The following is a 21854-nucleotide window of genomic DNA, read 5'->3' on the forward strand; positions in this document are numbered from 1 at the left end:
GGCAATTTCAGAAGTCTCTTCTGTTCTAGGTGGACCCTGTTAGGCTTGGTAGTAGGAGGTCTTTTACCCAATGGGCTATCTCCTACTCATTTTTTACTACTCCTCTTGAACAGCAGTTAGACAGTTGTATTGGGAATGGAACCCAGGTCCTCTGGAAGAACACCCATACCCTTAACTAAGCCATCTCTCCAGTCCTCCCCTGTATTTTTAACACATAGACAAATGAAAAGAAATGGGTATGAAACAAAACTCTTTATTGAACCAGATTATACACAGGAGTGCAATGGCTAGGCTTAATACTTATTAACAAAATAAAATAGTTTACTCCTGGACATCTACAATGTAGTTCTTAAGGCCTGCCAATCCTTTGGGGGACAGGGACATCTACTGGAGACCTTTATTTTTGAAGGGACAGCCAAAGACTGGAAGCCCTGAAAACTAGGGTCTTACATGTGCCTACAGGCTCTCCAAGGTGCCATAGTTCAGGAAGGTGGAGACAGGAGGATTTCAAGGCCAGACTGGGCAATATGTGACCATGAAAGAGAGAAAAATAAAGAGTAATAAGCAATGTGGCTTAGACCCCATTGCCTCTGCTCTGTGTTATCTCTGACTTTGCTTTGGCCATCTCTGGTATGCCCACAGTACCTCCTAGTCTAAGTGTTCTAGACTGAATTCCTCTACCATTCCCCAAACCCCTCACAGGAGAATGCACTGCTCAGTTTAGGTTGAAATTTTGTACACTAAAGAAATGAGCAGACACACAAGTGGGCTGTAACAGATGCCCAGGCAAAAGTAAAGGAGGGAAGACATCTGACTGCTTTCGGTTGACTTTGAAACTGTAGTAGTCAGGGTTCTCCAAAGGCTAAAGGAGCAGAACTGATGGCTCCGTATGTATCCAGAACATGAGGTATATTAGACTGGCTTACCGGGTGTGGTCTACACAGTCTGACAATGGCTGGCTTACAATGAAAAGGCCAAGGATCTGGGAGTTGTTCATCCACAAAGCTGGATGTCTCTGCAGTCCCAATCTAGTGCTATAATCCTAGGCTCCTGGAGAGCTACTGGTTTTTCAGTCTATGTTGAAATCCTGAAGAAAATGAATACTGCCCAAAGAAGGACAGACAAACTTGGCAGCACGGCTTCCTTCTTCCTCTTTACAAATGCTGCCCAGAAAGGCGATCATACCTCATGGGGATATCCAGCATCTTGAGTTCTAATTGTTACAGATGTAGTCAAGTTGACAACCAGGTTTGCTGTCACAGATGTCTACAGATCTTGGGTGAGAGGTCAGACAGCACAGGGTCTTTCCAGCTTAAACCACAGGAAAATAGCAACACCAAAACCAGGCTAATGGCTGAGAAGGACACCACAACATCTAAAATTTGGCCATTTTACTTTACAACTACCATGTAGGAAAGAGAAAGTCATTCATTATCATGTCCTCACAGAACTCAATTATTTAGAAAGTGCAGATCGGGGGCTGGAGAGATGGCTCACCAGTCAAGAATACTTGTTCTTGCAGAAGACTCGTGATGGTTCACAACCATCCCAAACTCAAGATCCAGGGGACTCGATGCCCACATCTGAATTCTACAGGCACCAAGGACACATATATGCAGGTAAACCACCCACGTATAAAATAAATAAATCTTAAAGGAAAAAAAGGAAGAATGAATGAAAGAAAAGAAATGTAGGATTGTCTTTTGATTCCATAAACATCTGTCCTGGGTCCCATTGCTCTTCGTAAGTTGTGTTTGCAGTCTAGCCCTACTGCACACCATTTGGGTTCCCAAACAGTGAGCATTGTGCGACCATATGCTTTGGGTTCTCTTGATGAAAGACCTGTTCCTAGGCTTTCATTTCTCAGTATCAAAAGCAAACCTGCCCCTATTTATTGCCGACAACGACAAAGTTTGGTCTCCAGGTCATAGACACAGCGCTGACAACATTCATGGCAGATATATGTAGCAAAGGAGACTCTCTTGGGCTGCCTTATAGTCATAAGTGTCTCCATGAGCTCAGGACAAAGCTGGACAAATCTTCCCATGAGGACATCACCTGTGTCATCATAGCACTCCAAAGGGGCAGGATACAGCTCCTGGGTAAGCTGGCTCAGATTGGCTGTATGATACAGAAGGTCCTTCAGAACAGCCATGGAGATGTCATTGTCATAGAAATTGACCCTGGTGAGCTGGGAGCACTGGCTCAGGGCAGGCAGGAGGGCAATGAGCTGCGAGTCGACCATCCAACAGCCCTCCAATTCTAGGGTCTGCAGAGTGTCTGCAACACTCCTTAGGAGATCATGGAAAGGCACAGGATGTAAGTCAATTAATTTCACAAGCCTCAGGTTCAGGTGTTTGAGCTGATGGAGGCTCTGACTCTGGGACAAGGAACTCAAGTCTAAATGTGAAAGCTTGCACATTGTGATGGACAGGGTCTCCAAAGGGGTCTTCAGGTACCTAAGGAGAGACAGAGATGGAGACATCTGGTGTTAGGTTTGAGGTAAAAGTGACCATAAGACAGAGATCAATATCCAGGACGGAGTCTGGACACTAGTGGAGCCTCACCATTCTTCGCAGAGAGAGGCCTGTCAGTATCAGTACCGGACTTACTTAGCCCATGAGTCTGCAGCTTCCAAAACAATAAAAGAGAGGACCTGTGCTGGCCACATTAGCCCAAGGCACAAACAGGAAGAACTAACCCATGAAAGATCCAGAAACATCTTGAACATCATTTCTATAAATGATGTTCTGCCTCCAATATAGTCTCTGTCCTTATTTAAAGTTCTTCACCCCTGCCTCTCATCTACAACGGTTGTGACTCATTTCTACCCATTTCTACTTAGGCCTTACCTGGGCTCAAAAATGCCTTTCATGTGTGGGAATTCAGAAGACACGTAATGGCTGGGCCCAGAGTTCCCCACCAGGGACCTGTGCACAGTGTGGTCCTCTTCTGGCCCCACTGTTTAAACCTTATCTTAGACAGAATCCCAAAGAGGAATACACAGCGCATGCTCACCACATCCGACCTACCCAGCTGGTCTTCTAGTGAGGCTGCTCTCTCTGCATCCTACCCAGCCTCTGCTTAATGAGTGCTCATGGAACAAACTGAGCTCTCAATTCAGTTAAAATAGAAACAAGACCCCTCAGATGTTATAATGACTCTATCGCTGTGACTCCATAGTGGGTGACAGACCTCAGCTACCCACTACTCTCTAAAATGCGGCAAAGAAAGGTTTGTTGTGGTGACAGAAACAGCTCTCCATCCTCCCTTACCTGAACAACTGTTTCATGTGCTCACTGGAAAAGTAGATGCCGTTCATGGAGAGATGCTGGAGAGAGTTGAGTTTGGAGAACTGAGAAACAAACTTGGTGATACACTTCTGTATGTCCGAGGAGGTGTTTAGTACCTTGAAGGTGTTCTTGTGAATCCGTGTTATAAGGAGCTTCTGCAGGTTTCTCATCTGGTCCAGGTAAGATGCAAAGTGCACCAGAGTGGAGAGACTCCAACCTGTATTGAGTTCCAACTCCTGGATGCTGTCCGGCTGGAACACCATCAAGACCTTCCTGACGGTGTACGCAGGCAAAGCCCAAATCTGCATCTTCACACAGCACAGCCGAATGGAACTTCTTCTCTGCTGGGCCCACTGCAACAGGTATGCTTGGTGCTCGTTCAGGTGGAACCTGAGGCAGAGGTCAGTGACCACCTTCAAACGCCGCCTCAGTACATATCTGTGAAGGCGCTTCGCTGTCTGCTCTTCACACACAGCCTCTGCCGAGCGGCCTCCATCCTCTGGTCCAACCCAAACATCCCAGAAGTCATGGTGCACATTCCTCAGGTCCAGCACTTGAAGCTTCCGCCTTCTGTGAGTGAAGCAGGGAGAAGTGTCAGAAGATACAAAAGACCGAGCAGTCTTCTGCGTCTCTGATGCTGCCTGGTTACGCATGTTTGTGCTTTCCAGACAGCACCTCCTGCCTCCAGGAGAGGCTCTAAGTACTGGCTGCATCTGGAGACCTGTCCTGCCTCCTCCATTCCCTTCCTCTGACTTCTGCCTCTTCACCTCCAGCGCCTCTGCAAAGCCGGGGAAAGACTTATCCACTGTGGCCAGAGCTGCTTTAGGCTACACCCCATACCCAGCTGTGCTACACGTCTGGGATCAGAGGGGTTACAATCTACAATCTTCCAAGATGACACCCCCAGAAGCTTCCCAGTCTCCCCTACTCCAGATGTATCTTCCCTGTACCCTAGCATCCCCTACCTGGGTCTGGCTTACCTGGGAAGAACCTTCTGTGTCCACAGCATGTCTACTCCATCCAGCACAGCCTGCAAGATCTCCAGGTGGGGAGTCTTCATCAGGGTCCCCAGAGGGAGAAAGGGAAAGGGCCACACTGCCACCATGGCCCTCAGGACATTAGTTTGTCTGTGATTGAAGGCTTCCTTGAACAATAGTGGGAAGAGAGCCCTGGGCAAGTACTGCAGAGAAGAGATGGCCAGGGCCTCATCCTTCAGTAGCCTCAGTACTGCCAGCTTCAGCAGTGTGGGTGAGTCCTGGGCACTCATCCTTCAAATCTTCAGTCTGAAGGAACCTGGTGAGGCATTCAGGAGTCTATGTCATAAGCAATCCTACATCTGGAGAGCCTGGAGAGATGGCTCAGTGGTTAAGAGCACTGACTGCTCTTTCAGAGGCCCTGAGTTCAATTCCCAGCAACCACATGGTGACTCACAACCATCTGTAATGGGATCTGATGCCCTCTTCTGGTGTGTCTGAAGACAGCTACAGTGCACTCATATAAATAAAAAATAAATAAATAAATCTGAAAGAAAGAAAGAAAGGAAGGAAGGAAGGAAGGAAAGAAGGAAGGAAGGAAGGAAGGAAGGAAGGAAAGAAAGAAAGAAAGAAAGGAAGGAAGGAAGGAAGGAAGGAAGGAAGGAAGGAAGGAAGGAAGGAAGGAACCCTACATCTCACCTGTTTAACTGGGGGCCTGCTTACAGGTTCAGAGGGCTAACCCATGATCATCACAGTAGGTAGGCATGGCACTAGAGCAGAAGCTGAGAGCTTATATCTCATTCTTAAGCAAAACAGCCTGGCAGGGATTTCTGAAACCTCAACGCCCACCCCTAGTGACACACCTTCTCCAACAAGGCCAATTCTCCTAATTCTTCCTAACCAGTCCACCAACTGGGAACCAAACATTCCCATCATGTATCACAAACATTGCATGGCCATACCTTCTGTCCTACCTACATCTAGCCACTATTCCTACAAATTCGATTTCTATTGGGAAGGAGTACTCAGGAACCTAAGAGCTGAACCCCTCACCCTTTTACAGCAATGGGGACACTGATCATCCCTCAAGATGCTCATGGTAAGACCATGTGAATGCTTCATGCCGAACCTTCCAATATTCTGCTTGTTTTAATTGTTTTTTATGTGTACTAGTGTTTTGCCTACATGTATGTCTGTGTGAGACCCTAGAGTTAGAGACACTTGTGAGCTGCCATATAGATGCTGGGCATTGAACCTTTAGAAGAGTAGTCAGTGCTTTTAACTGCTAAGCCATCATTCCATCCCTAATATTTTTTTTAGACTTATTATTTTACTTTATGCCTGCATGCACCAGCCCCTAATATTGTTTTAGATTTATTTATTTCACTTGCATGCGCTTCTGTGCACCACATGTGTGCCTGTTGAATCCTTGGTACTATGTTACAGATGGTCCCGAGCCATCATGCATGTGCTGGGAATTGAGCCTGGATCCCCTGCAAGGGCTATTGGGTGTTCTTAACTGCTGAGCTGTCTCTCCAGCCCCGGACATCTTACTTTTGATGAACTGAACCTGCCTGGGAAAGACTGAGGAAGGTCTGTGAAATGTGGGTTATCGTTACTTGTTACCATCAAAGCTTTAGAACCTGATGTGGGGTTCTCAGCTATATCATACTATTCTAGACACTGAGGCAGGAGGCCACTAATCCCACATCAGCCTACGGTGTCTCACATGTAAAAAGAAGCAGTTCTCTTTTTTTTTTTTAAGAAGTATTTTTTTTCAAGATTTATTTATTTATTTATTTTATGTATGTGAGTACACTGTAGCTGTCTTCAGACACACCAGAAGAGGGCATCAAATCCCAATACAGATGGTTCTGAGCCACCATGTGGTTGCTGGGATTTGAACTCAGGACCTCTGGAAGAGCAGTCAGTGCTCTTAACCACTGAGCCATCTCTTCAGCTCCACAAGCAGTTCTCAAACCATGTATATACCTGTCCGTAGAGTGTCTAGGAGACTGACCGTGAGATGAAGATGTTGATGCACAGAGACTACAGAGAAGAGGATTCCCCATGTTCTTTTTAGAGTCTAGGGAAAGAAATAGATGAGAGAGAAAAAAAAACCTTCTAGCTATACTTTTAACTTTTTGCTTACTTTTTGAAAAAAGATTTATTTTATGTACATTAGTGTTCTATCCACATGTACACCTACATGCCAGAAGAGGGCATCAGATCTCATTATAGATGGTTGTAAGCCTCAGTTTGGTTGTTGGGAATTGAACTGAGGACCTCTGCAAGAGCGGCCAGTGATCTTACCTACTCCACACCCTTTGTCTACTTTTTGAAAGTAAAAAAAGTCTTGCTTGTGCTCCAGGCTGGTTTGGACACAGCTCTGAAATCAGAGCTGCCCTTGGTGGAACTCACTATGTATTTAGCCTAGGCTTGCCTGCAAACACCGTCTTCTGCCTGTCTTTAGATGTGGATTATGAGTTTTGGCTACAATGCCTGGCTAGTGAATTCTACTCTGAAAATGATCCACTGATGCAGGGCATGTGCGAGCCTCCTCAGCACTTTGGAAGAAAAGAAGAGATAGGAGGGATCCAGGTGAGTTAGTCTTAGCCTGGACAAAGTTTCTGATCAGTCCAAGTGGCAAGTCTCAAAACAAACAAGCAAGGAACTAAAGATGTGGCTAAGCAGTTAAGAGCACTGGCAGCAAGACTCTCAATTAACATACACGGAGAAACCAGAATATTCCATGACAAAAACAAATTTACAATGTACTGGCAATCCTGGAATCTCGAAGGCAGAAAGAGTCCCAGGTTTGAGGTTAGACTGTGATACATGGAAGTTCCATGCCACCCTGAGCTTACAGAGCAAATAATGCATTAAAAAATATAAAGGGGTTGGGGATTTAGCTCAGTGGTAGAGCGCTTGCCTAGGAAGCGCAAGGCCCTGGGTTCGGTCCCCAGCTCCGAAAAAAAGAACCAAAAAAAAAAATATATATATATATATAAAAACCCACAGGAAAACCCAAACAATCATGTAACTGACAAAAACTACACATAATACAAATGTTCACCAGGAGTGAAGTGCGTAAATAACCTGCAGGCTCACACATCAGGAGTGAAGTGCATAAGTAACCTGCAGGCTCACATGTCAGGAGTGAAGTGCATAAGTAACCTGCAGGCTCACACGTCAGGAGTGAAGTGCATAAGTAACCTGCAGGCTCACACGTCAGGAGTGAAGTGCATAAGTAACCTGCAGGCTCACACGTCTGTCCAGTGGTGAGAAACAACACACGGCAATCAAACACAGAATGTCACAGAGTCGGAGGCTCACAGCCACCACTGGACCCCAATAAAGGAGTTAGAGAAAGGACTGAGGAGCTGAAGGGGTTTGAAACCCCATAGGAAGGAAAACAATATCAACCAACCAGACCTCGTAGAGCCCACTTACATCCTCTGAGAAACCTAGCCAGTTATCTGTTCTTATCAAGACACCTGCAATTTGCAGTTTAGCGTTACAGGAACCAAAAGAACAATGGGAGGGTGGTGACGGTAGAGAAATTGGTCTGGGGCTCTGTGTGACCTTCCCGCTTGCTTGAGTTTATAAGCCACTGCCCAGAAATAAAATTTGAGAGCTTGATCAGGCAAAACAAAACAAAACAACAAATTTACACAATATCTTTCCACAAATCCAACCCTACAAAGGATAATAGGTGGAAAACTTCAATACAAGGAGGGAAACTACACTCTAAAAAAAAAGCAAGAAAGTAATATCCTTGCAACAAACCCAAAAGACGAAAACCATAATAAAACAAACATAATTCCACTTCTAACAACAAAAATGACAGGAAACAAAAATCACTATTCCTTAATCTCTCTTAACATCAATGGACTCAATTCCCCAGTTTAAAAAAAAAGAAAAAAAAAACATAGACTAACAGACTGGATACGTAAAGAGGACCCAGCATTTTGCTGCCTACAGGAAACACACCTCAGTTACAAAGACGGACACTACCTGAGAGTAAAAGACTGGAAAACAATTTTCCAAGCAAATGGTTCAAAGAAACAAGCTGGAGTAGCCACTTTAATATTGAATGAAATTGACTTTCAACCAAAAGTTATCCAAAAAGATAGAAAGGACATTTCATATTCATCAAAGGAAGAATCCACAAAGATGAACTGTCAATTCTAAATATCTATGTTCCAAATGCATGGGCACTCTCATAAAAGAAACTTTACAAAAGCTCAAAGCACATATTGCACATCACACAATAATAGTGAGAGACTTCAACATCACACTCTCATCAATGGACAGATCATGGAAACAGAAACTAAACAGAGACATAGAAAAACTAACAGAAGTTATGAACCAAAATGGACTTAACAGATATTTATAGAACATTTCATCCTAAAACCTTCTAAGACAAGGCTGCCCACTCTCTCCCTACTTATTTATCGTAGTACTCAAAGTCCTAGCCAGAGCGATCAGACAAAAGGAGGTCAAGGAATACAAATTGGAAAGGAAGAAGTCAAAATATCACTATTTGCAGATGATATGATAGTATATTTAAGTGACCCCAAAAGTTCCACCAGAGAACTACTAAACCTGATAAACAACTTCAGCAAAGTGGCTGGGTACAAAATTAACTCAAACAAATCAGTAGCCTTCCTCTATTCAAAGGATAAACAGGCTGAGAAAGAAATTAAGGAAATAACACATTTCACAATAATCACAAATAATATAAAATATCTCAGTGTGACTTTAACCAAGCAAGTAAAAAATATGTAAGACAAGAACTTCAAGTCTCTGAAGAAAGAAACTGAAGATCTCAGAATATGAAAGACCTCCCACGCTCATGGACTGGCAGGATTAGTATAGTAAAATGGCCATTTTGCCAAACGCAATCTACAGATTCAATGCAATCCCCATCAAAATTCCAACTCAGTTCTTCATAGAATTAGAAATACCAATTTGCAGATTCATTTTGTAGATGGGCATCAACAAGAGAAGTCCTTGGTCCTCAATACCCCTTCCAACCTCCTAACCCCCCACCTCCCACCCCACTCCCATGTAGGGAAATGTCAATGCAGGGAGGCAGCAAGGAGTGAGTGGATGGGTGGGGAAGCACCCTCATAGAAGGGGGAGGGGAATGAGATAGGAAGTTTACGGACAGGAAACAAGGAAAAGGAGATAACATTTGATATGTAAATAAATTAAAAAATCCAATTAAAAAGAGATTTATATATAAGACAGTGTTTCTTTTTTTTCTAATTTGTTTGAAACTGTCCATTTTATATTATTTTATCAGTGTGTTTTATGTCCCCTTTCCTTCTTCTTAAAACTAATTGCTTCGGGGTTGGGGATTTAACTCAGTGGTAGAGCGTTTGAAACTGTCCATTTTATATTATTTTATCAAGGGCAAGGCCCTGGGTTCAGTCCCCAGCTCCGAAAAAAAAGAAAAAAAGAAAAAAAAAAGGAAAAAAAACTAATTGCTTCAAATCCAGTAATTCTCACTTTATATTATTGAAATTGTGAAGATTTAGTTGCAATTGCATCACCTCATGTTATTATTGTCTGTTTTAGTTTTCTACAGGAATCAGGTGTAGGTCCTTAGGAACCACATGACTGAGTGACAATTCCGTTTTCATTTTTACATAGCATCATTCCATATATATCTTCCTTATGAAAATGTCATGATTTGCTTAACAAGAAGGACTGTGAATTTCATTATGAAGCAAATCAGTGAAAAATTGATAAATGATCTCTATTTTTTAATGATTGCCAAAAATTAATTTTAAAAACTGAATAGAAAAAGAAAAGAGTACTGGCTGCTCTTCCAGAGGACCTGAGTTTGATTCCCAGCACCCACATGGTGACCACATCTGCCCTCTTGTGGCCACCAAGGGCAGCAGGCATACACATGGTGCACACACATATGCAGGCAAAACACCCATATACAATTAAAACTTTTAAAAAACAAAAACAAAATCAGAACCAAAATAATTTTGAGACAAGGTTGTTTGGTAGCGGGGTTTGATCCCGGGGCCTGGCCCACACCAGACAGGCACTCTGCTTGGAATTAGGTTCCATTCCCAACTCATTCATTTCATTTTATGTAGAGACAAGGTCACTTTATATATCCCAGGCTAACCCGGAACTGGAGATCATTCTCTATTGTGTTCCTTCCTAGCTAGTGCTGGAATGCCAGAAGTGTGTTAGCAGCCCACCTGGTTTCTTTTTATTTTAATCTGGAACAAAGTCTTATCAAATTAGCCAGGTTGAACCAACTACATTCCTACCTCTTCAGTCCCCATTTGAGATGGGATTTGTGTCTTGTGTTATCAAACCTTATTAATCCCAACATCAAGGAAGCAGCAGAGACAGGCAGGCCTCTGTGAGTTTGAGGCCAGCCTGGTCTACAGTGCTAGTTCCAGGACAGCCTGGTGTACACAAAGAAACCCTGTCTGTGAAAAATCAAAAAAAGAAAAAAAGAATTAAAATGAAGAAAACAAATCTCAATTTATATTTCAAATTTCAAAACACTAATTTATGAAGCATAATTTAAGGAATTACAAGCTAATTGATCAAATGTCGACTTGGAAGTTCGATCGAACCAGCCTAAGTGTAAATGAGACTCTGCCTTTAAGAAATTTTAAAGTCAGTAGGCAACACTAGCTGACATGGTAATGCATGCCTTAAATCCAAATACTCAAGAGGCAGAGGCAGGTGGATCTCTGTGAGTTCCAGAACAGCCTGGCCTACAGCCACGGCTACAGAGAAACTCTTAAAAAAAAAAAAAAAAAAAAAAAAAAAAAAAAAAAAAGTATGTAAGTAAATAAGTAAATAAATAAAATCCAAACACTGAGAAAATGGAATTAAAAGGATCAGAAAAGACCATTCTTCAAAATAAAATTAAATTAAATTAAAGCTAAAAAAAAAAATGTAAAGTCAGACATGAGACAGTCTTATAACCTGGGTCCTTGGCTACATAAGACTCCATTTCAAATAAACTTATGTGAATTCTACTTCGACATGTTCTGCATATGACTCTGTCTCTAAGAAGAAAATGAAATATTAAAATAAGCATTAAATACTGAATCTAACATTGATTAAAAATTGATTCTAACATGCAGAAGGATGAGGCAGTCTGAAGCCAATCTGAGCTAGTGACTAAGACCATAACTAAAAGACCAAAGAAAATAAAATTTAACTTGACATAGATGAAGGTATAATTCTAGATATTCCATTAACTCTCAGTTTGTAGTTCCAGCTTGAGGAGGCAGAAGCAGAATTGCCAGGTTATTTAAAAGCACTCTTGGCTGACCTACGTTCTAGGTGTGCCTGGGCAGCAAAGTAAGACTGAGTCTCAAATAAAATAAAATAAAAATAATAAGTGAATGCAAAAATTAAATTCGAAGATGATGGCAAACTTCACTATTAGTAAAGTCAATGCCTGAGATCTGTTCCTGTGAAGAAATCAGAGTTCCTTTAGTATCTTGGGTCAAGTACCCCTCAATCAAAACTACCTTTATGGAGGTGACTGACTTACCAGAAACAAGAACTGATGACAGAACTCAGAATCCCAGCAAGCCCAGGCAGTCACTCCAAGCTCGGACTCCAAGGCTGTGACTATCTTCCCGAGCTTCTCTGGAGCATTTTTATCCATCTTCACTTCAAACTTCCGGCCTGAAGCGTTTTTATCCGTATCCCGTCTCACACTTCCGGCCTGAAGCTTATTTCCTCCGGGTTCCATCTAAACACTTCCGGTCTGAGCCCCCTCCCCTCCGCGCATTCAGTCTCACATTTCCGGTTTATAGCCCCGCCTGTCAACCACAAGCTGTCCGCTGATTGGATGATTTAGTTTCCGCCATGTCTGGGCGTTTCCTGTCTCTGGATTGATTGACGACAGATTCTCCGTGAAAAAGAAAAAAAGAAAAAAAGCCTAGGAAACCGCGCGCCGCCTGAAGGAGGCAGATGCAGGCGTCTCTCTGTTGAGGCAAAGCCAAGTTCACTGAGACGAGGGGGAAAAAAAGATCCTGAAAGCCGCGAGAAACGGTACACGCCTTTAATCCCAGAACTCCGGAGCCCGATTCAGACGCATCCCTGTGATTTCCGGAGCAGCCCGCTCTACGTAGAGCTCCAATAGAGCCCGGACTACATAGTGAGACTCTGGCAATGACGATGATGATAGTAAGACTCTGGCAATGATGATGATGAACAATGATGGTGATGATGAGAATAATAATAACAATAAAAAAAAAACCTGAGGGGTTGGGGATTTAGCTCAGTGGTAGAGCGCTTGCCTAGGAAGCGCAAGGCCCTGGATTCGGTCCCCAGCTCCGGAAAAAAAAGAACCAAAAAAAAAAAAAAAAAAACCTGAGACTCCATGAAAGTCAAAAGCCGATGCGTGAATTCTACTTATTTATTCACTTCATTTTTAATTTCTTTCATGAATGAAAAAAAAATAAACTAAGGACAGGTCTGTTTCTAAGTATGGTGGAGGAGAAGGTTTATTGTAGATGAAAAGGAAAGCATAGGCAGCACAGGCAGAAACAGCTGAGAGAGTTCCGAGTGGACAGACCCCTGAGCCATTGAAAGGAGAAGGGAGGGGAGAGGGAAAAGGAGACCCAGATGCTCCAGCCAAGAACAAAGGTAAAAGGTGGGCAGGTAACCAAAATGGCTGGGTTATATAGAGAAGAGCCTCTGAGGGAAGAGCAACCCAAGTCATGGGCTGGAGAATAGAAGGTAGGGTATGCCAGCCATACCCTGTAACAAGTAGGGACTGAGGGATGCTGGGAGAACATGGCGGCCAGATCCACATTGATGTGTTAAATAGGCACTTCAACCCTTTGTCCCAGGGTTTGAGACTTAAATTTCAGAGATGGGATCTTGCTGTGTACCTAAGGTTGATTTGGAACTCCAACTCTTAGCAATTCTCCTGTCTCCACCTTCCTCTTAGGTTGACTACAGTTGTGAGCCAAATACCTGAATTGTATTCATTTGTGACCCACCTAGTTTTAAGTATGAGTCAAGTGAGAATGGAAGTGTTAATCTGTGTCTGACAAATAGACATTTTTAAACGCTGTTATTGTTGGCAAAATTACAAATATGTTCTAGATCAGGGGCTGAGCTGGATGCTCTACCAGTCATCTGCTGCGGCACCTTCTCAGAGGGCTGACGCAGGGGCCTGAGAAGAGAGCTCAGTGTATACAGCAGTTGCTGCCCCGTATCCTCAAAAGTCCACTGTCCAACAAGTATTGCATGCACCAGACAGGACACTATAGGGCACACCTGTAATCTCAGAACTAAAAAGAGTTAGGAGGATCAGTTCAAAGTCATTTGTAGCAAATGACCAGCCCAGACTATATGAGACCCTTGCTCTAAAATGACGAAACTTGGCTTTGAGGACAAAGTCATGCTCGGGTTCCCCAGAAGATAGAAGATGCTTCAGAAAGCATCAGCCAGCACAAGTGGCTAGAGAACATGCAATGGGGAGTGGGGGTTCTGGGGTGGGTGAAATGGCTCATAGGTAATGTGGCCTGCCACCATTCCTGACTATTTGGGTTCAGTCCCACAGGCTCAAGGGCTGGAGGAAGAAAACTGACTCTTAGGGCTTGCCCTCTGACCTTCACATACACCCACTGACATACAGAAAATAAGTACAAGCTTATATCTCAGCACTGAGGAGGCTGAGGAAAGCTTGCCACAAGTTTTGGGTCTAGCTTGGATCACATACTAAAACTAGGATGTTTCTAGTAAACAGCTAACATTGGAAGCAGGACCTCAGTGCCACCGGGTATCTTGACATCAGACCTGAGGGGTTAGATGATAATGACCTACAAGCCCTGGTGTTAGGAGCTGTGGCAGTCTGGGGTATCAGGGAGGGAGCACACAATACAGAAAGGCAATGTTGCTCTGGCAGCGTAGTTGGTAGCACCTGAAAGTTAAAACTTTACTTTTTTTTTTTTTTTCTTTTGAGTTAGAGTCTCTCTACGTAATCCTGGCTGTTCTGGAGCTCACTGTGTACTGACCAAGTGCTAGGACTAAAAGCCTGTACCACCACACCCAGATTTCTTTTTCTTTGAGACAGGGTCACACCCTGTAACCTTGATGGGCCTAGAATTGAGACCAGGCCTTTCTCATACTCAGGAGGCTTGTCTTGCTTCTGTTGTCATTGCCGTTTAAGAGTTGAGGCAGGAAAGTTGCAATTTCAAGATCTGCTTGAGGCAAAGAACAAACCCACAGCAGCCTATGCAACTGAGAGAAGCCTTATTGCAACATTTAAAAAGTACAAAAGGGCTGGGGCCAGAATCGCTGGCAAAGGGCTAGTGTAGCACAGCTCCAGTCCAAAGGACAGAAGAAAAAGAATCATTTTAAGAGCGAGGGGCTAAGTTATTCCAAAACGTAAACGACACTCAGAACCTCTGAGATCTCCAGCTTTATCTTCTCAGGCTGCGGGTGAAACCCAGGGTCCCACACAAGCACTCTAGTGCTGACCTAGCTCCCACCCTCCGCTCTGTTTCACACTCTTAAGGTTTCTTGTTCGGCCTGGGACCTAATATCCTACCATCTCGGTTGGGGAGAGGGCTCAGCAGCAGTGTGAGCTGAACTGAATCCCTGGAATATAAACAGGTAAAGGCTGGAGAGGGGAAAGAATCAAACACACACACATGCACACACACGCACACACACTAATGTCTCCTGACCTCTACCTGTGTGCCACGCTATATGAGCCCTCCCACCACACACCATACATATATAGCACTACTACCACCACCAATGATAATAATGATAATAAAAATAATCTTTGGGCTGGAGAGATGGCTCAGCGGTTAAGAGCACTGATTGCTCCTCCAGAGGTCCTGAGTTCAAATCCCAGCAACCACATGGTGACTCACAACCAACTGTAATAGGATCCGATGCCCTCTTCTGGTGTGTCTGAAGACAGCTACAGTGTACTTCTATATAATACCTAAAATAAATAATTAAGAAAATTTTAAAGATAAAATAATTTCAGACACAACATAGCCGGGTGTAGTGGGCCAGGTCTTTAAACCCTGCACTCAGGAGACAGAGGCAAGAGGATCTCTGAGAGTTCCAGGGCAGCCTGGTCTACATAATCAAAATCCAGGACAGCCAGGATTACACTAAAACACAATGATAATATACATACATACATACATACATACATACATACATACATACATACATACATACATACTGAGTAAAACTAGTTTTTGAAACTCCGTTAAGCAGGCCATGGTGCTGTACACCTTCAGTCCTGTCCTCCAGGCAGGAACAGGCCAGTTACTATGCATTTGAGACCAACCTACAGTTTCAGGCTAAACAAAGTCACTTGCTGAGACCCTCTTAAAAACAAACAAACAAACAAAAAAAAAAACTCCCTAAATAAACCGGGCTTTGAGGCTCACTCTTATAGTCCCAGCATTTTGGCAACCTGAAGCGTAGGATTTGCCATAAATTTGTAGGCTAGCTTGGGCTAATAATGAATTTCAAACTAGGCTAGAAACGCAAGACCCTGCCTCAAAGCAGAAGTTGTCCTCTGACAGCTACAAGTATGCCGTGGCACAGGTGTGCCCACATACATACACACACTGACACACATGAAATAAATGTAAAAGAGAGGGTATGGAGGGGAAGTAAATCTCTGAATTTGTGGAATGGTCCATTGATGATCCATTGCCCTTCACCGTAGTCTCAATCCAATCTCTTCCCTTTATAAAAAGCTGATCAGTTTGGATACACCCAAACATTCAAAAATTATTATTGTCTGGTCCCTCAAGAAAGCCTAACTCCCCACCTTCCATGCCCCTTGACCAACATTCCAGCCTTCCTGGATTCTGACAACTGCGCCCCAGTTCAGCAGGAAATAGTTACAGAAGAGCCATCCACCCTGTCCCCTTAGCATCAACAAGTATCTGGGTGGAGACTCAAACATTCAATCTGATGACAGCTTGTGTTTAGAAGTTGAGACAGCTAAGGGGTGGGTAGCATGGTAAGCCTTCAGAAGAACCAGAGAAGAGACCTGGTAGTCCGAGAGCCTGTTCCTGCTTGATTGGGAACCTGGCCTTCATTGTCCAGTCCTGGTAGTCACCCACCTCCATTGGGACACTCCATCTCACCTAGGCCAGACCATATTCATTGGGGACATAGACCCAAGATAGCAAAGAAAACTGGCTCCTGGTTTTATTATTATTATTATTATTATTATTATTATTATTATTATTATTATTCATACACAGATTGAAGATTTGGCTCCCAATGAACCTTTGATTCATCGTGAATGCTTTCTATTTGTTAATTTGTAGTTTTTACTTTATTTTGTTATGTAGAATTCACTGTATAGGCCAGGCTGGTCTCTGAAGTCTTGGAGATGTGCCTGACGAGATTTAAACAGTGTTTGTTTCATTGAGAAAAGGATTTTCGTATCTTGCCTAAACTGGCCTGGCACTGGCCATGTAGTTCAAGTTGGCTAGAATTTGTAATCGTCTTGCCTCTGTCTCCTGAGTGCTGAAGTCAAGCATGTGTCTGTCACCACACCTCCCCCGGCCTCCCAGTAACTGGGCTTTTAAGCCAAGTTGCTCAAACATCTTGAATTATGCTTTGGTTCAGTTTGGGATTTTTTTGTTGTTGGTTTTTAAAAAGGTTTATTTATGTATATGAATACACTGTAGCTGTCTTCAGACACACCAGAAGAGGGCATCGGATCCGATTACAGATGGTTGTGAGCCACTATGTGGTTGCTGGAAATTGAACTCAGGACCTCTGGGAGAGCAGTCAGTGCTTTTAACCTTTTTTTTTTTTTTTTTTTTTTTTTTTGGAGCTGGGGACCAAACCCAAGGCCTTATGCGCTTGCTAGGCAAGCGCCTATCACTGAGCTAAATCCCAACCCCGCTTTTAACGTCTTAACCACTGAGCCATCTCTCCAGCCCCTCAGTTTATTTTAGTGCCCCTGGATCCTGGATCCTGGATTGTGTGTGTGTGTGTGTGTGTGTTTGAGAGAGAGAGAGAGAGAGAGAGAGAGAGAGAGAGAGAGAGAGAGAGAGAGAGAGAGAGAGAGTTTGATTTTGACATTTAGAAACAAGGTTTCCCATAGCTCAAGCTGACCTCTAACATCATTTGTAGCTAAGATGAACTCCTGAACTCCTGGCCCTCTGACTTCCAACACCTGAACACTAGGACAGAAGGTTTGTGCCACAGAGTCCATTTTTTCTGAATAATTTTTTAATTTTTTTCATTACATTAGTTTTTATTGGATATTTATGTATTTACATTACAAATGTTATCCTCTCCCCAATCTGCCCTTCCTCCCTCCTCCTGCTTCTATGAAGATGCTCCCACTCCCACCCACCCACTCCCACTTCAACACCCTGACATTTCCCTATCCTGGGAAAATAAGCCTTGACAGGATGAAGGGCTTCTCCTCCTATGGATGCCAAACAATGCCATCCTCTGCTACATATGCGGCTGGAGCCATGGGTCCCTCCATGTGTACTCTTTGGATGGTTGTTTAGTACCCCAGGAGCTCTAGGGTATCTGGTTGATATTGTTCTTCCTATGGGGAAGGGTTTGAACCCTTCAGCTCCTTCAGTCCTTTCTCTAATTCCTCCATTTGGGTCTCCATGCTCAGTCCAATGGTTAGCTGCAAGCATTCTCATCTGTATCAGCAGGGCTCTAGAAGAGTCTCTCAGGAGACACCCATATCTGTGAAGCATCCACACTTTGGTCTTCCTTCTTCTTGAGCCTCATACGATCTATGAATGTTTTCTTAGGTATTCCAAGCTTTTAGGCTAATATCCACTTATCAGTGAGTGAATACCATGTGTGTTCTTTTGTAACTGGGTTACCTCACTCAGAATATTTTCTAGTTCCATCCATTTGCCTAAGAATATCATGTAGTCGTTGTTCTTAATATCTGAGTAGTACTCCATTGTGTAAATATACCACATTTTCTGTATCCATTTCTCTGTTGAAGGACATCTGGGTTCTTTCCACCTTCTGGCTATTATAAATAAGGCTGCTATGAACATAGTGGAGCATGTGTCCTTGTTATATGTTGGAGCATCTTTTGTGTGTATGCCCAGGATAAACAACTTCCACAAAGTGGCAGGATTATAAAATTAACTCAAACAAATCAGTAACGTCCCTCTACTCAAAGAATAAACAGGCTGAGAAGGAAATTAGGGAAATGACACCCTTCACAATAGTCACAAGTAATATAAAATACCTCGCTGTGACTCTAGCAAGTGAAAGATCTATATGACAAGAATTTCAAGTCTCTGAAGAAAGAAATAGAAGAACTACTCAGAAAATGGAAAGATCTCCCATGCTCATGGATTGTCAGGATTAACATTGTAAAAATGACCATCTTGCCAAAAGCAATCTACAGATTCAATGCAATTCCCATCAAAATTGCAAGTCAATTATTCATACTTAGAAAGAGCAATTTGCAAATTCATTTGGAATGACAAAAATTCCAGAATAGCCTAAACTATTCTCAACAATAAAAGAACTTCTGGGGGAATCATCATCCCTGACCTCAAGCAGTATTACAGAGCAATAGTGATTTTAAAAAATCTGCATAGTATTAATACAAAGACAGGCAGGTAGATCAATGGAATAGAACTGAAGACCCAGAAATGAACCCACACACCTATGGTCTCTTGGTCTTTGACAAAGGAGCTAAAACCATACAATGGGAAAAAAGACAGCATTTTCAACAAATGGTGCTGGTTCAACTGGAGGTCAGCAAGTAGAAGAATGTAAATTGACCCATTCTTTTTTTTTTTTTAAGATTTATTTATTATATATAAGTATACCGTAACTATCTACAGACACTCCAGAAGAGGGCATCAGATCTCATTACAGATGGTTGTGAGCCACCATGTGGTTGCTGGAAATTGAACTCAGGACCTCTGGGAGAGCAGTCAGTGCTATTAATCACTGAGCCATCTCTCCAGCCCAAATTGACCCATTCTTATCTCCTGGTACAAAGCTCGAGTCCAAGTGGATCAAAGACCTCCACATAAAACCAGATACACTGAAACTAATAGAAGAAAAAGTGAGGAAAAGCCTCAAACACATAGGCACAGATGAAAATTTCCTGAACAGAACACCAATGGCTTATGCTCTAAGATCAAGAATCGATCAATTGGAGCTCATAAAACCACAAAGATTGTGTAAGGCAAAGGACAGTGGCAAAAGGACAAAACAGCAACCAACAGATTGGGAAAAGATCATTACAAATCCTACATCTGATAGAGGGCTAATATAAGAACTCAAGAAGTTAGACTCCAGAGGACCAAATAATTCTATTTAAAAAATGGGGTACAGAGCTAAACAAAGAATTCTCAGCTGAGGAATGCCGAATGGCTGAGAAGCACCTAAAGAAATGTTCAACATCCTTAGTCATCAGGGAAATGCACATCAAAACCCTGAGATTCCACCTCGCACCAGTCAGAATGGCTAAGATCAAAATCTCAGATGACAGCAGATGCTGGCGAGAATATGGAGAAAGAGGAACACTCCTCCATTGCTGGTGGGATTGCAAGCTGGTTCAACCACTCTGGAAACCAGTCTGGCAGTTCCTCAGAAAACTGAACATAGTGCTACTACAGAGTTGATTTTTATTGTTGTCTACACGTATATGTGTGGGAGTGTATGCTGTGTGTATCAGGTGTCTGGAGGTTAGGAGGAGTCAGAGCCCCTGTAACTGGAGCTCCAAGCAGCAGCTGGAGGCTGCCCAATACGAGTCTTCTGAGGGAACAGCAAACATTCTTACTGCAGAGACCTCTCTCCATCCCAACCCCACCCTTCCCCACAATTTCTTTAAACGGAAAGTTATAGTTGTTGTGAAGTGAGAAAGGACTACTGGGTTAGAATTATTGGAGTAGAGGGTGACTTTTTTGCCCTGGCCAGCGGGTCCTGCATCCATCCACTCTATGCTCAGGATCAGAGGTCTGAGCTATCCAGTCGGAAGGGATTTGTTTTCTTAAAATACGAATGTAAGTATGACGTGACTTTGGGGGTAGATGAGCGGCTTGGCCTTCGTGAGAGTCCCCCAACAACTGGAGCAGGCTGTCCCTGAGCCTGCTGTCTGCCTGCCTGCTTGTGGATCCCTTGTCCCAAAATGGACTGCCTTGCCTGGCCTCAGGGAGAGCATGTACCTAGTCCTGCAGCAACCTGACGTGCTGGGGGCTGGGGAGGTTGGAGAATGGGGAGAATGGTTGAGAAGGGGAAGGTGGGATGGGGGGAAGATTTGTGTACTGGGAGAAGAGGGAGGGTTGACATTGGGTTGCAAAGTAAAATTAAATAAATAAATAAATAAATAAATAAATGGTAAGTTTCCCTCAAACCCTTGAAAGTTATCCTCTGATATGAGGATAGTTATCCATATGAGTCCTATGGCATGAAAATGGCAACACACTTACATTGTTTTGCCTTTGAGTAACATTAAAAAAGGCTTTCTTTATTGTATTAAGAACACACACACACACACACACACACACAGAGAGAGAGAGAGAGAGAGAGAGAGAGAGAGAGAGAGAGAGCAAGTGAATAAATGTAAAAGCACTAAACTGCCATTCAGCTGGTTACACTCCTTTGCTTGTATTAGATGGTGCCTTGCTGTATCCTGAGGCTGGCATCAAATTAGCAATCCTCCTGACTGAGTCTCTTAAGTGCTGGAATATAGCTAAGTGCGACCATGGCAGGTTCTACAGCTTTTGAAAATAAAAGTATCTGGGCACCAGGCGCTAGAGAGACAGCTCGGCGATTAACAGCCTATTTGTGCTTCTCTTTCAGGTGATCTGAGTTTGTTTCCCAGCGCTCACAGTGGGCAGCTGGCAACCCCACATGTAACTCCAGCTTCAGGGGATCCAACTCTGTCTTCTAGCATCTGCGGGGCACCTGTATTCATGGGTGTACACTCCTGCATGCGCACACACACAACTTTATCAGTAAGTTCACCCATCTCACAGATTCTGCTCAGCTGTTCTCAGCCAGTCCCGTTAGTCGACTAGAGAGTGTAAGTAGGCTGAATGTATGACCTTCCTTTTCCCTTCTGTTGAGAGAGTGAGAGATGATCAGAAATGGTTCACCTTAAAGGATGGGGCTCAGCATTGTCTCCTGTACTCCGCAGAACGGGGTTTAGAGGAGCGGAGATTGGGATTGGGTGGAATAATGGTCTAGTAAAGGTCACAAGAAAGATTTTGAGTTCACCATGCTACCAAAGAGGACATCGCAGCTTTAGTGTCATTAAAGACTGAGTGGAATGGGATCTCCTGAAGTCTCCTCTGATGTCACAGAAGGGACTCTGGTCCTGATGTTTTATCCTATGATGACAGAGAAGGGCTCCTAAACCTTAGCCTGAGTGGTTGTCTTTTTTTAAATATTTACTTATTATGTCTACATCATACAACTTTCTGCCTGCATGTGTTTGCCTGCAGAAGAGGACACCAGATCCCATTACAGATGACTGTGAATCACCAGGTGGTTTCTGGGAATTGAACTCAGGGCCTCTGGAAGAGCAGACGGGTGCTTAAACCACTGAGCCATCTCTCCA

The 21854-nt window shown here is 43.4% G+C and overlaps 1 protein-coding gene across 1 annotated transcript; it reads right to left on the reverse strand.

The window, feature by feature from the left end:
* Nucleotides 1-233: 233 nt before the first annotated feature.
* LOC116893076 (PRAME family member 8-like) lies at nt 234-11998 on the reverse strand. Its single transcript, XM_032895031.1, has 4 exons — nt 11831-11998; nt 4274-4586; nt 3276-3863; nt 234-2459 (listed from the first exon to the last, which is right to left on the reverse strand). Exons 2-4 carry the CDS (start codon nt 4558-4560, stop codon nt 1892-1894), a joined length of 1443 nt encoding a protein of 480 aa, XP_032750922.1. The 5' UTR covers nt 4561-4586; nt 11831-11998; the 3' UTR covers nt 234-1891.
* Nucleotides 11999-21854: the final 9856 nt, after the last annotated feature.

The sequence above is a fragment of the Rattus rattus genome, chromosome 1, assembly GCF_011064425.1.
Source record: "Rattus rattus isolate New Zealand chromosome 1, Rrattus_CSIRO_v1, whole genome shotgun sequence".
NCBI classification, from domain to species: Eukaryota; Metazoa; Chordata; class Mammalia; order Rodentia; family Muridae; genus Rattus; species Rattus rattus.

What these genes read in the sequence shown, in the direction of transcription:
- LOC116893076 (XM_032895031.1), bottom strand. Translation starts at nt 4,560, where the DNA reads ATGAGTGCCCAGGACTCACCCACACTGCTGAAGCTGGCAGTACTGAGG. An exon ending in ACACAGAAGGTTCTTCCCAG is followed by an intron (nt 3,864 to 4,273) that starts GTAAGCCAGACC and finishes CTTCACTCACAG; the next exon opens with AAGGCGGAAGCTTCAAGTGC. An exon ending in CACATGAAACAGTTGTTCAG is followed by an intron (nt 2,460 to 3,275) that starts GTAAGGGAGGAT and finishes GTCTCTCCTTAG; the next exon opens with GTACCTGAAGACCCCTTTGG.